Source organism: Equus asinus, chromosome 17 (assembly GCF_041296235.1).
Source record: "Equus asinus isolate D_3611 breed Donkey chromosome 17, EquAss-T2T_v2, whole genome shotgun sequence".
Lineage (NCBI taxonomy): Eukaryota > Metazoa > Chordata > Mammalia > Perissodactyla > Equidae > Equus > Equus asinus.
Window position 1 is genome coordinate 11,382,596 of NC_091806.1, and position 13,228 is coordinate 11,395,823.

At 64.1% G+C, this 13,228-nt stretch overlaps 1 protein-coding gene across 24 annotated transcripts in view; it reads left to right on the forward strand.

Annotated features, from left to right (window-relative positions):
- The window catches only part of DGKZ (diacylglycerol kinase zeta), a 41,131-nt gene that overhangs the window by 27,056 nt on the left and 847 nt on the right, over window positions 1-13,228 (forward strand). For 5 of the 24 annotated variants that reach the window (XM_044749782.2, XM_044749783.2, XM_070487594.1 and 2 more), the window contains exons 2-29: window positions 2,044-2,152; window positions 2,470-2,565; window positions 2,896-2,973; window positions 4,172-4,228; window positions 4,617-4,685; window positions 6,006-6,077; window positions 6,185-6,301; window positions 6,400-6,471; window positions 6,745-6,840; window positions 7,083-7,165; window positions 7,267-7,327; window positions 7,412-7,525; window positions 7,621-7,761; window positions 8,310-8,388; window positions 8,577-8,632; window positions 8,785-8,847; window positions 8,951-9,024; window positions 9,113-9,224; window positions 9,634-9,833; window positions 10,012-10,112; window positions 10,192-10,428; window positions 10,547-10,587; window positions 11,136-11,275; window positions 11,783-11,814; window positions 12,053-12,096; window positions 12,534-12,654; window positions 12,737-12,770; window positions 13,006-13,105. In XM_044749782.2, coding sequence (XP_044605717.1) covers window positions 2,044-2,152; window positions 2,470-2,565; window positions 2,896-2,973; window positions 4,172-4,228; window positions 4,617-4,685; window positions 6,006-6,077; window positions 6,185-6,301; window positions 6,400-6,471; window positions 6,745-6,840; window positions 7,083-7,165; window positions 7,267-7,327; window positions 7,412-7,525; window positions 7,621-7,761; window positions 8,310-8,388; window positions 8,577-8,632; window positions 8,785-8,847; window positions 8,951-9,024; window positions 9,113-9,224; window positions 9,634-9,833; window positions 10,012-10,112; window positions 10,192-10,428; window positions 10,547-10,587; window positions 11,136-11,275; window positions 11,783-11,814; window positions 12,053-12,096; window positions 12,534-12,654; window positions 12,737-12,770; window positions 13,006-13,105 — 2,599 coding nt within the window. Of the gene's footprint in view, window positions 1-784; window positions 1,729-2,043; window positions 2,153-2,469; window positions 2,566-2,895; window positions 2,974-4,171; window positions 4,229-4,616; window positions 4,686-6,005; window positions 6,078-6,184; window positions 6,302-6,399; window positions 6,472-6,744; window positions 6,841-7,082; window positions 7,166-7,266; window positions 7,328-7,411; window positions 7,526-7,620; window positions 7,762-8,309; window positions 8,389-8,576; window positions 8,633-8,784; window positions 8,848-8,950; window positions 9,025-9,112; window positions 9,225-9,633; window positions 9,834-10,011; window positions 10,113-10,191; window positions 10,429-10,546; window positions 10,588-11,135; window positions 11,276-11,782; window positions 11,815-12,052; window positions 12,097-12,533; window positions 12,655-12,736; window positions 12,771-13,005; window positions 13,106-13,228 lie in introns of those variants that run through there. The other 19 variants (XM_044749786.2, XM_070487591.1, XM_070487597.1 and 16 more) reach the window with 12 other exon arrangements.

Genomic DNA, 13,228 nt, shown 5'->3' on the forward strand with positions numbered 1-13,228 from the left:
CACCAAGGGTCCCGCCTCCCTGCAGGAGGGAGCTCTGGGCAGCTCAGGGTTTGGGCCTCGGAGAGTTGGAGCTGCTGCATTGGCCCTAAGGACAAGGTGCAGTTCACGGGCTCCCTCAGCGACAGAGCTGGGAAGGTTTTCAGACGTTGCCCATTGTCACACGTGGGAAGTCTGTAATCTGCCTATGCAGACCAGTCTACTTCTAGAAAAGTCCTTACCGTCAGCCCCTCGGATACGGACATGCCCCCCCCCCCCCCCCCCCCCCAGAATCCAGAAGGCTGTTCTCTCAGCTCTGGCCTCTTGCGCTTCCATACGAAGTCCCCTGGGTGAAGATGGGTGGCTGCTCCGCTGCCTCTCCGGCTCTCTCTCGGAGGGCCTCCTTTCCCCAGGGTCCTTTGTCCCTCGGTCAGGTGTCAGCCTCTCCAGTTCCACAGGCCGCTCAGCCTGACCCGGGCCTGGGGCTGAGAGAGGCTGGCTCTTCCCAGGTCTGAGTTGCTTTTCAGAGAGCCTTGTTTACGCCATGTCCCAGGAGGGGACACCTAACCCGAACCTGCCCCATGTTGGTGGCAAAGCAAAATCCCGCCGAGCAGGAAAGCCTTGCTCTCGGCTGACGGTCTATCCAGACCGCCTCCGGACTGGAACCCAGGCCTCCGGACTTCCAGCTTCCCTTTTCTTTCCCATCAGCTTCAGGGAGCGCAGCCGAAGCCGTGTGGGCCGGGGCTCTGGGTTATGGTGCCTGGACAGGGGAGCCCCCTCCTCCGCCTTACTCCTCGGGCAGCCTAGGGGTATAAGTTGGGAGGGCGCCAGTGCTTCCCAAAGCGGGAAGTGTGCGCTCCCTGGTACCCTTGAACACCCCATTTACAGAGGTCAGAGGCCATCATCCTCCCTCCCAAGCGTCCCCTCCCTGCTCAAAGGGCAGAGGCTGTGATGGGCTCCTGGGCACAGGATGGGCCATGGCCTGGCCTGGCTCCTGATGCTCCCGGTCTCTGTGCCCAACAGCCACCTGCTGCCCCTGCCATGGAGACCTTCTTTAGGAGACACTTCCAGCGGAAGGTGCCAGGCCCGGGAGAGGGGCAGCGGCGGCCCGGTGGTGTGGGGCTGCCCACGGGCAAGGCCCGACGCCGCTCCCCTGCCGGCCAGGCCTCATCCTCCCTGGCACAGCGGCGCCGCTCCAGCGGCCAGCTCCAGGGCTGCCTCCCGGTCTGCGGGGTGGGGGCCCAGGGCACCCGCCGCCGGCGCTCCAGCACCGCACCCCCCTCCTGCAACCCCCGCTTCCTCGTGGACGAGGTGCCCACCGCACAGCCTGCCACTGGTGGGGCCCGGCTTCTGGGCGCACCCCTGCTGTTGGCCGGGCTTGTGGGCATGAACGAGGAGGAGGAGGGGGAGAGGGTCCAGAAGGACATGACAGTTGCGGCATTGAGTGCCACCCAGCCAGGTGCCGAGAGCCCAGGGTGCCCCCCGCCCCAGGCCGCCCGGGCCCTGCTGCCTGTGCCACGGTGCCTGCGCCGGCGCCGCACCTCCTCCCGCCTGCTCCCTGCGGACGTGGTGTACGACTGTGCCCGCTGGGGCCTGCACGGTTACTACAGCTGCCTCAGCCAGCAGCGGCCCGGGGGCCAGCACCCTGGCCCCATGATGCCCGCCCGTGTGCGCCCGCTCTCCCGCAGGCGCCAGGTAGCCCTACGGCGCAAGTCAGCCGGACCCCAGGCCTGGAGCGCCCTGCTTGCGTAGGTATAGCTGCGGCCTCCAGGGGGGCTGGCATGGAGCAGGGACTTTGAGGCTCTGCCTGGCCTGCAGGCATCCCGCTTGGCAGCAGCTCTGGGCAGGGCCCGGAAGCCAGCGTGCCCTAGAAGGGTCGTGAGGAGGGCAGAGCCTCTTACAGGGGTCCTCTCAGGGTCTGGCTGCCATGGGGGTCCTCCACCCTCCCTGCTGCGTCCCTGCCTGGCCCTTGGGTCGAGGTCACAGTGAGGGCAGAGATCCCAGGTGAGGGGGGAGGAGCAGAGTCGCCAAGTGCTCAGCTGGCCTCAGCTGTCTCCTTTTCTGTAGGAAAGCCATCACCAAGTCGGGCCTTCAGCACCTGGCCCCCCCTCCTCCCACTCCCGGGGCCCCGTGCAGCGAGCCAGAGCGGCAGATCCGGAGCACTGTGGACTGGAGCGTGAGTGGCGGGGTGCTGGGAGGGGCGGAGGGGTACCAGCCCCCTGGGGGCTCTGGGAGCAGTTGCGGACGGAGGTACTCTGGGCAGCTGCGAGCGGAGCCCATGGGCCTGTGGGATCGTGGTACACCTCCTGGGGTGGCCACATTTGAGCCGAGCCCTAAAGAGTAGGGACAGTGGGGAAAACAGGATGGAGCAAAGTGGATGGTGGTGGCTGGAGCAGGGTTGTCTTGGGAGAGAGAGGGTTGGCGGGGCAGGGCACGGGTGACTGATGAGCCAGGTGGCAGGCGTGCACTGAGTGTGTTTGTCCCATGGTCTAGGAGTCGGCGACATATGGGGAGCACATCTGGTTCGAGACCAACGTGTCGGGGGACTTCTGCTATGTTGGGGAGCAGTACTGTGTAGCTAAGATGCTGGTGAGTGAGCTGTGTGCGGCATGCTGCCCCCTGGTGGTAGAGCCGGGTCTAGATGCCTGTAGGCCAACCCCTGCTAGCTGGACCGCTGCAGCCCTTCCTGGGGAAGGTGGGAACCAGGCTCTTGCCTGATTGCCCCTGCTGTGGGCTGCCCCCAAGGATGGCGAGGAATGGGAGCTGTGTCCGGATGCCAGGAGCCAAGAGTAGGGGTTCCCGGGACACAGGGAGAGCCGCTCTGCTGGGGCAGACGTGAGGCTTTCTCAGTCTGCCCTGGAGCAGCATCCTGGATGGAGGCACCTGGTGCCTCAGGGGCCTGCTCTTCCTTTGCTGCAGCAGAAATCGGTGTCCCGGAGAAAGTGTGCAGCCTGCAAGATCGTGGTGCACACCCCCTGCATCGCTCAGCTGGAGAAGGTGAGTGTGGTTCTCAGCCTTTCCCACCCCGCCCCTTGGGCTGCTGAAGCCCCCTCAGCACTCCCGCATGCCTGCACACGCACATTCACATGTTCCATAAGCATCGCCTGCCAGGGGCACCCCGGTGTGCATTGTGGTGAAGAGCCAGGGACCTGGAACCGAAATGCCTGTGTTTGAATCTGGCTCCCCCTTCATTAGCTGCTCTATCCCCACTGCCTGGAACAAGCCTGGCACAGAGGGGGGCTCACTGACTATTAGTCGACAGGATGAATTAATGAATGATGGCCGTGACACCATTTTATTAGTCTCCAAACTAAGAAGGGGCCATTGCCTTGCTGAAGCTCCATAACTCAGCCGTGGCTGGGCCGGTCCTGTGTAACCCCAAAGCCTGGCTCTGTCCCCAGCACACTGCCACTTAGAGATGCTTCCCCAAGGACCGTTGTCCACAGTGTGTCTACAGCTGGAAGCATGTCTAGGCCTGTGCTTCCGGACGGATGTAGCAGGAACACTGGGAGGGGCGTCCAGGCAGAGGGTGGGAGGGCTGCCGTGGCCAATCAGGGCTCTCCAGGCAGCAGAAACACAGACCGACACCCGGGAGAGCCTGCAGGACTAGGAATGGCACGAGCCAGGCTAACGTGGGCTTCCTCCCCAGCCGCCGCCGCATAGAGAGAGGCTTTCCTACAGCCTTGCTGAGGCCGAAGCAGGGACAGTTAGGGAAAGAGAAACACGGGCAGCCCCAGCATTGCACACCTGTCACCATCCCCCCCCCCAGGAGAAAGTCAAACCAGGGTTCCACGAATTAGCTAAAGGTCTCCAGGGACCAGTCAGCACAGGTGTGCCAGCAAGGACTGGGGTGCCAGCGTGTGCCTGGCTGAGCGTGCTGGAGGTCGAGGGAAGATACAGGAGGAGTAAATTAGGGTGCTGTTCTAGCACAGGAGATGGCCGGAAAGGCCCAGCCTCCCCATCCCAGGATACTGGGCAGAGGAAGGAAGGACTCCTTCTGGCTGGTGGAGAGGGGGCAGGGATGCAGCAGGGCCTCTGAGAGGAGGCGTCTCACGTTCTCAGGGCTCCCAGGATGAGCTGGGGCTATCCCTACCTTGTGACGATGACTCTGAGTGACCCTTGCCCCCAGTGGGTGGCCTTACGCCTGATCCTGGAGGGAGGTTCTGACATCTTGCTGGTCTTGCGTGTTTTACAGATCAACTTCCGCTGTAAGCCGTCCTTCCGTGAGTCGGGCTCCAGGAACATCCGTGAGGTAAGTGCCCAGCATGGTCAGGGGCAAGGAGGCCCTGAGTTTCCAGAGTGGACCTCTCGGGAGTGTCTCCAGAGCGCCAGCAGGGGGCACTCCTTCCAGGCTGCTCTGGGGCCCGGGGAGGTGTGAGGGATGGGGCTCTGAGAAGGTTTCCAAGGGAAAGCCTAGCTGTCCCGGCCTGCAGAGGGTGGGGCACCCATGTCTCTGTCCCCCTGGGAGCCTTAGCCCTGTTCGGGGCCACAGAGAGTGTCTGCAGCCCTTCTCACTGACGCGCAGGACCGCAGAGAGCTTCCTGCAGCACCCCATCATGGATACACTGAGGGGTGCAGGCCACTGAGCCTGTTCTCCTCCACCCCTCCCTCCCTCCCATGATGCTTCCTTCCTCCACCAGCCAACCTTTGTGCGGCACCACTGGGTACACAGGCGGCGCCAGGATGGCAAGTGTCGGCACTGTGGGAAGGTAAGAGCCCCTGCCCACTGGACGCGAGCCCCGTGCTGTGCGTCCAGGGTGGCCTGTCCCTCACTGGCTGTGTCCCCAGAGTACAGAGTCCCAGGGCTAGCTCTCAGCCTGGCTGCAGCGCCCAGGCAGCTCCGAAACACCCTGGTCTCCGGCTGAGCAGGAGAGCAGGGAGCGCTTCCGGACTGCTTTGACGTCGTGAAGGGGCCCTCTGAGAGTCACGCACCGTACTCTTTGGCTGACACCACCGCTGCGTGCCGAGCGCCTGTGGGGCGCCGAGCGCTGAGCTGGGCAGGGGGCTCCTGCCCTCCTGGAGGAGGCTGGGGCTCCAAGGCGGACTCTGCAGGCCGTCTGCCCGAGCCCCATCCGCAGGCGTTCTGTGCAGTAACGCGTGTCTGCTTCCTGTCCGTGTCCGGTGAGCAGAGGCTCCCAGAGGATTGGGGCCTGTCGCTCTCTCCTCCGTTTATCCTCAGCGCCCAGCACGGTGTCGACACGTAGTGGGCCCTCAGTAAATGTCTGTGGAAGAAGCCAGGGATGAACGTGACAGGCACTGTGAAGAAGGATAAAGTACTCTAAGAGCACACAGGGGCCTGGCGGGGCTGGGGTCGTGAAGGAGGGGAGCTGAGTCAGGCAGGCATTAGCTGTGGACCTGCCCCCCCAACACTTTGCACTCAACTTCAGAGAGTCTGGGCCCCTTGCTAAAACTCCCTGCTCAAAGGGGTTGTTTTTTTTTTGAAGAAGAAGAAGAAGATTGGCCCTGAACTAACATCTGCTGCCAATCCTCTTCTTTTTGCTGAGGAAGACTGGCCCTGGGCTAACGTCCGTGCCCATCATCCTCTACTTTATATGTGGGACACCTGCCACAGCATGGCTTGCCAAGTGATGCCATGTCCGTACCCGGGATCCGAACCAACGAACCCAAGACTGCCAAAGCGGAACATGCAAACGTAACCACTGCGTCACTGGGCCAGCTCCTCAAGGGGCTTATTTTATAGCTTCTTGAATTTAAAAAAATGTGCTCCGGGGGCCGGCCTGGTCACGTAGTGGTTAAGTTCGTGTGCTCTGCTTTGGCAGCCAAGGGTTTGCAGGTTCAGATCCCAGGTGTGGACCTACACGCCACTCATCAGGCCATGTTGTGGTGGTGTCCCACATACAAAATAGAGAAAGATTCACACAGATGTTAGCTCAGGGCCAATCTTCCTCACCAGAAAGAAAAAAAAAATGTGCTTAGTTTCCCTGGGTAGAGAGAGGTTGGCACAGAAGAAGGGCTGGACTACTGCTCTGGGCCCAGTCCCTGGTGTCTAGCCACCCTGTCCACCCTAGGGCTTCCAGCAGAAGTTCACCTTCCACAGCAAGGAGATTGTGGCCATCAGTTGCTCCTGGTGCAAGCAAGCCGTGAGTTGTGCCCGCCCCGCTCCGCAGGCTGTCCCCTGTGCTGCACCAAGTTGGGGTCCCCAGGCCTCAGCTCAGCCCCCCTCAGCCACACCCCCTCTCTCCTCTAGTACCACAGCAAGGTATCCTGCTTCATGCTGCAGCAGATTGAGGAGCCGTGCTCCCTGGGGGTACACGCTGCCGTGGTCATCCCACCCACCTGGATCCTCCGGGCCCGCAGGCCCCAGGTGAGTCCTGCCTGCACCCTTGACACCACCCCCCACTTGGGGTCTGCCAGCCACCCCAGCCCACCCACTTGTCACCAACACCCCTGCTTCCCTTGCAGAATACCCTCAAGGCAAGCAAGAAGAAAAAGAGAGCATCCTTCAAGAGGAAATCCAGCAAGAAAGGGCCCGAGGTTAGACCTGGGGCCAGGCAGGCAGCTGGACGGGGCAGGAGATGGACCTGTTTCTCGGAATCCTGAGCCCCTGAGCCGATGCTGCTGGCTCTGCCTCCTGTGGGTCATTCTGGGCTCTGGGGCCTGGAGGCGGGTGGGAGATCAGAGTTGCCTCTCTATGGCCAGGCCCATGGTAACGTCTGACCCGGAAGTGGTACATGAGGGGGCACTGCTGAGGATGGGGATAGGGTCCGCCAGGGCAGTCAAGAGCCTTACAGGCTCTCTGTCTCCAAGGAGGGCCGCTGGAGACCCTTCATCATCAGGCCCACCCCGTCCCCCCTCATGAAGCCCCTGCTGGTGTTTGTGAACCCCAAGAGTGGGGGCAACCAGGTATGCACGCCTCCCCTCTCCACTGGGAGTCTTGGGGGAAGGGTGGGGTTACGCGCCCCCCACCCCCAGCAGCTGTTCCCAGGTTCCATTGCAGGCCTCTGCCCCATCCCTCCTTCCCAGGGACCCTGAGAAAGTCTGATTCTGCCTCCACCCTCGCTCCACAGCCGCACCCTTTTCCCCGCCTCAGCCTGCCACCCCTGACTGCCTCTTCTCTGTCCCTCTTGGCCCCTGGTCCCCCACAGGGCGCCAAGATCATCCAGTCCTTCCTCTGGTATCTCAATCCCCGCCAAGTCTTTGACCTGAGCCAGGGAGGGCCCAAGGAGGCGTAAGTACTTGTCAAGGCTCTGTGGGGCCAGTGGCGGGGGCTTGCCTGGCACCAGGGTACAGCACACCTACCCCGACCCGGTTCCTGTCTTCTGATCGCAGGCTGGAGATGTACCGCAAGGTGCACAACCTGCGGATCCTGGCGTGCGGGGGCGACGGCACGGTGAGTCCTCGTCCCTCTCCTGCCGATGGGCCTGAGCCTGGCCCCGCCGGCCTGACCTGGCCGCCTCTGCTCCGCTCCCTCCAGGTCGGCTGGATCCTCTCCACTCTGGACCAGCTCCGCCTAAAGCCTCCGCCGCCTGTCGCCATCCTGCCTCTGGGCACTGGCAACGACCTGGCCCGCACCCTCAACTGGGGTGGGGTAAGAGCCCACAGGAGGTGGGGTAGCCACGAGTGGGCCGTGCGGCTAGGCTGGCCTGTCCCCACGGAGGACTCAGTTCCTGCTTCACTCTGCAGGGCTACACAGATGAGCCCGTGTCCAAGATCCTCTCCCACGTAGAGGAGGGGAACGTGGTGCAGCTGGACCGCTGGGACCTCCGCGCTGAGCCCAACCCCGAGGCGGGGCCTGAGGAGCGTGACGACGGTGCCACCGACCGGGTGGGTCAGCCAGAGCCAGGGTGGGGCAGCAGTCGAGGGGGCCTCTCCACGCCTCGGTCTCTGGGGTTCCCAGGAGCCCTGGGCTGGGCCCACTTTCCCACTTGCTGGCTCTGGGGCCTTGAGCGAGTCTCTTCATTTCTCCAGACTTGGCTTCTTCGTCTGGATGAAGCGGGTAATGGTCCTCAGCTCACAGGTGGTGTCATTCAGCCCCTCGGCACGTGCACATATTCACTGAGTGCCTCCCACCTGCCAGGCCCTGTTCTAAGCGGCGAGCCACACACAGTCTCCGCTGTCCTGGGGCCCCTCCAGAATAGGGCACGCCGGGGAAGTAAAGCCAGGGAAGGCATGCCAGCAGGGCAAGGGGCCCGAGAGGGCAGAGCCAGAGGCAGCAGGCAGGCTGGGGGAAGAGCTTTTCGTGGATCTTGTTAACTGAGGAAAGGCCTCTGGAAACACAGGGCTGAGCAGGCGAGGGGACCCATGGCTGGGCCCGAAACTCGGGGGCCCCTGTGGGGCCCAGCCCTCATGCTGGTACTTTGCCCTTCTTCCAGCTGCCCCTGGATGTCTTCAACAACTACTTCAGCCTGGGCTTTGATGCCCACGTCACCCTGGAGTTTCATGAGTCTCGAGGTGGGCAGCCCCTTGCTGAGAAGCCTTGGGCGGCTGGGGAGGGAGGGACACACGCTTGTCTCCGGGAGGGTTGGACCTTGCCCCCCAGGAAAGGCATTCGTTCCCAGCCCTCCCTCCGCCACCCCAGCCTGGGAGGCCCCAGGAGACCCGGAATGACTGAATGTCCCCCATGTCTTGTCGCCACCCAGAGGCCAACCCAGAGAAATTCAACAGCCGCTTTCGGAACAAGATGTTTTATGCCGGGGTGAGTCTGGGCTCTGCCAGCAGCCCCTACACCCACCTGTTCTATCGCCCATGCCCCCTGCCCACCTGTGTCCACCAGGCCGCAGGCCCCTGGCAGGCAGTGATGGGAAAAGACCCCTGTCGCCACATGGTGACGCCCTCTGTCTCCCACAGACAGCTTTCTCCGACTTCCTGATGGGCAGCTCCAAGGACTTAGCCAAGCACATCCGGGTGGTGGTGAGCACGGGGCCAAGCCAGCAGGCAGGTGGGCGGCCCCGCTGGGAGGCACACGGCCTCCGGCGCGTATGCCCTCAACACCCGCCCCTCTTCCTGCCTCCAGTGTGATGGAACTGACCTGACGCCCAAGATCCAGGACCTGAAACCCCAGTGCATCGTTTTCCTCAACATCCCCAGGTGAGGCGGGGAGGGCGCTGTGTGGGCCCTGCTGTCCCTGTCCCGCAAGACTGTCCTCGGAAGCGCAGCCTCTTGCCCTCCCCTCCAGGTACTGCGCGGGCACCATGCCCTGGGGCCACCCTGGGGAGCACCACGACTTCGAGCCCCAGCGGCACGATGATGGCTACCTCGAAGTCATCGGCTTCACCATGACATCCCTGGTGAGTGGTTGGCATGGGGCCTGCCTGGAGCCCTGGCTCTGCTTTGTGGGGCTCCACCGGAGTCCCCACAGTGCCCAGGAGCATGGCCCCAAGGTAGAAGCGGGGTATCACCAAGCCTCCCTTCTCTGGCTGCGGGCTCACTGTCTTCTTCTCTATCTGACTTAAGAGTGACTGTCAACCTCTGTGTCTTGGAGGACTCTTTCATCAACCCCTTCTGACTGGGGTCTCACCCTCCTCCTCTCTCTGTCGGGGGTCTCCCCCTCCCTCCCCTCCCTGACTGGGGTCTCACCCTCCCTCTCTCTGTCTGGGGGATCACTCGCCCTTTGTCTCAGGCCAGAGCACCCCTGGAACGAGCAGAGGTGGGGCGCCATCCACCCCGGCCCCTGACCTGAGCCTTCCTCGCCCCCAGGCAGCGCTGCAGGTTGGTGGGCATGGCGAGCGGCTGACGCAGTGCCGTGAGGTGGTGCTCACCACGTCCAAGGCTATCCCAGTGCAGGTGGACGGTGAGCCCTGCAAGCTCGCGGCCTCTCGCATTCGCATCGCCCTGCGCAACCAGGCCACCATGGTGCAGAAGGCCAAGCGGCGGAGCGCCGCCCCCCTGCACAGCGAGTACGCCCCTCCCATGCCCTGGGCCCGAGGCCAGACTCTGCCCCCTCTGAGCTTTGGTTTCCCCATCTGCAAAGCAGCTGACAGTCCCTCTATCCTGAGGCAGCTGGGAGGGGCCCTTGCTCAGTGCCAGCGGCCTGGCAGGGCCCTCACCGAGGCCCCGTATCTCCCTTGCCCTCAGTCAGCAGCCGGTGCCCGAGCAGCTGCGGATCCAGGTGAGCAGAGTCAGCATGCACGACTACGAGGCCCTGCATTACGACAAGGAGCAGCTCAAGGAGGCCTGTGAGTGGCGGGCAGGCCTGGGGGGGTCCTGAGGGCCGGGTGGTGGATGCAGCCGCTGATGGCGTGCTCTGTCCTCCAGCGGTGCCCCTGGGCACTGTGGTGGTCCCAGGAGACAGCGACCTCGAGCTCTGCCGGGCGCACATCGAGAGGCTCCAGCAGGTGAGGGGGGCCGGGAGCCTGCCCTGGGCTGCCCCAGCTGCTCGAGGGCTGCTCTCTGCCAGCCCCGGCCTGTGCTTCTCTCAACAGGAGCCCGAAGGTGCTGGAGCCGGGTCCCCAACGTGCCAGAAACTTTCCCCCAAGTGGTGCTTCCTCGATGGTGAGCGGCTCCTGGCTGTGTCCTGCCCCTCCCTCGGGGTCCTGGGTTGGGGCGGCAGCAGCCCTGAGCCTAGACAAGGGCCTCCTCCACCCTCAGCCAGCTAACCGTCTCCCCACAGCCACCACTGCCAGCCGCTTCTACAGGATCGACCGGGCCCAGGTGAGCACCTCCGTCCTGCTCCCTCCACAGCTGGTCCTGGGGCACCGTGTCACTCTCCTGGGAGCGCGCCCCTCTGCAGCCGGCTCGCCCCATCCTCATCGTCTGCAGTGTGTTCACACTGGTCCATGTGCACGGACAGGGCACGGCCCTGCCCTCCAGGCTGGGTGCACAGGGATCATGCTGGCAGGAGGAGGGAGCCGCCGTAGCCAGGAAAGGCTTGCGGGGTGGGCGGGAGAGCGTGAAGTACAGCTGCCACCCAGGGAGACACAGAAGGAAAGGCACTTCTGGCCGGGGCCAGGCCACTGGGGTGAAGGCTTATTGGCAGGGGGAAGGGGCTGGCAAGCTGCTGGGCCCAGGACACAGAGGTCAGGGGCCGGGCTTGGGTGGTGGGCCAGGAGAGGAGGGAGTGCAGAGGCGGGGGGAGGAGGGACTGGCAGGCCGCCCTGGCTGCCTGCTCACAGCAGATGCTTCTCCGGGCCTGCCGGCCTGGCTGCCCCTTCGCCCCCACCGGCAGGCCCTGACCCTCAGCCCTGACTCCCCACCCACAGGAACACCTCAACTATGTGACTGAGATTGCACAGGACGAGATTTATATCCTGGACCCAGAGCTGCTGGGGGCATCAGCCCGGCCGGACCTCCCAACCCCGACGTCCCCTCTCCCCACCTCCCCCTGCTCACCCACGCCCCGGTGAGTCCCCAGTCTCCTCCAGGCCCTGGCTCTAGACCCCACCTGCAAGCTGGCAGCTCCTGTCTTCCCTCCTTCAGCCCCAGCCCACCAGCCCCCCACCCCTGACTCACTGACAGCAAACCCAAGCGGCCAAAGCCCTCTGTCCCCAGGGAAGGCGTCACCATCCACCCTGCCCCTCTGGCCAAAGACCTAGGCTCCCTCCCTGACTTCTCTCCTTGCCCCCAGCTCTGACCCTTCCTCCCCCAGCAGCTGAGCACACCACACCCCTGGCCTCCTCTCCTACCCCCAGCCTCGAACCTTCTTTCCCAGCACCGTGCTGTCATGTCCCCTCCCCATGTGCCCGGTCATCACACAGCCTGAGCCTGGCTGGCTGACCTCACCAGGCTCTGTGTTAGAGGCACTCCGTAAACTGTTGCAGGACCGTGGGGTGCCCCAAGTTGGGGCTGGGGAGGGCGACAGGCTGGCCTGGCTGCGGCCGTGTCACATCTCCTCCTGCTCTGTTTGCAGGTCACTGTCAGGGGATGCTGCAGCTCCTAAAGGTGAGGCCTCCCCCTGCACGGCCCCTCTTTCTCCCTGCTCCTCGGAGTGAGGCTCGTGGGCCGGGGGGGAGCCCCTCCACAGCCTCACCCAAACCTAACTGCGAGGCCCCGTTCTCTGTGAGCCCGGCCCTTGGCACACCGCCCGGCAGGCCCGCCTCTGCGCGCTGGTGCAGCACGAGCGTGTGCATGCACCGCACAAGCCTGGGCCTCCAAGGTAATGGGCAGGTGTTCCATGCAGGTGAAGAGCTGATCGAGGCCACCAAGAGGAACGACTTCTGTAAGGTACCGGCGCCAGGGCCGGCCCGGGCCTCTCCCCCGGGCAGCCCCTCAGGCACTGACACAGGGCCTCTGGGTTGGGCCAAGAGCTGACCTGTTCAGGCGCTGTCATCTGTCATCGTCTGGCCCTCTGCAGGGCCTCCATGGTGACTGTCCCCTTCCACCTTGCCCTGTCCCCATCCAGCCACACTCAGTGTCCCTCTGTAGGAGAGTCCTAGAGGACCTGCAGGTCCCAGGGCTTGCCTGTCAGTGTTCCTGGGGAGTGTCTGGGGTGAGAGAAGCCATTATCTCTTGCCACTCCAGAGAGACCCCCCCAGAGGCCCTGGGGAGCGGCGTGTGGCAGCATACTAGTGTCAAGCCTGTAGCCTTGTGAACTGGGGCATTTCTGTGGGTGGAAGGAGGTGGCCCTGGGAGCCCCAGCCCCGCTCTGCCCCTGCCCTCAGCTCCAGGAGCTGCACCGAGCCGGGGGCGACCTCATGCACCGGGACGAACGGAGCCGCACGCTCCTGCACCACGCCGTCAGCACCGGCAGCAAGGACGTGGTCCGCTACCTGCTGGACCACGGTGAGCTGTGCCACAGGGGCGCCCCGGTGGGAGGGGGGGAGGCTGCCAGGCCTCTCTGACCTCCTGCTCCCCTCTCCTCCAGCCCCTCCAGAAATCCTTGACGCCGTGGAGGAAAAGTGAGTATCTGGGCAGTGCAGGATGCTGGTTACTCTGGAAACCGTCCTGTCCTCATCTAGCCCCTCCCATCTGGTCCTCTCAGAGCCCATAGACCCATCCCAGCCACATCTCTTGTTCTCTGGGCCACCCCCCTTGCCCCAAGGCCCCAAACTTCCTGCCCTTTCCAATGGCCCTGGGGAGACCGGAGGGCCCAGAGGACTGGATGGGGTCCACAGCCAGTCCCTGTGCCCCCAGCGGGGAGACGTGTCTGCACCAGGCGGCAGCCCTGGGCCAGCGCACCATCTGCCACTACATCGTTGAGGCAGGGGCCTCTCTCATGAAGACAGACCAGCAGGTGAGCAGGCCGCCACGGCGGGCAGGGGCTCCACGGGGCACAGACCAACCCTCTTCCAAAGTTAGGCACTGTTGAGAGGGGCCATGGGAGAGGGCTGTGTCGGGGGGTGTGAAGCTGTCCTTC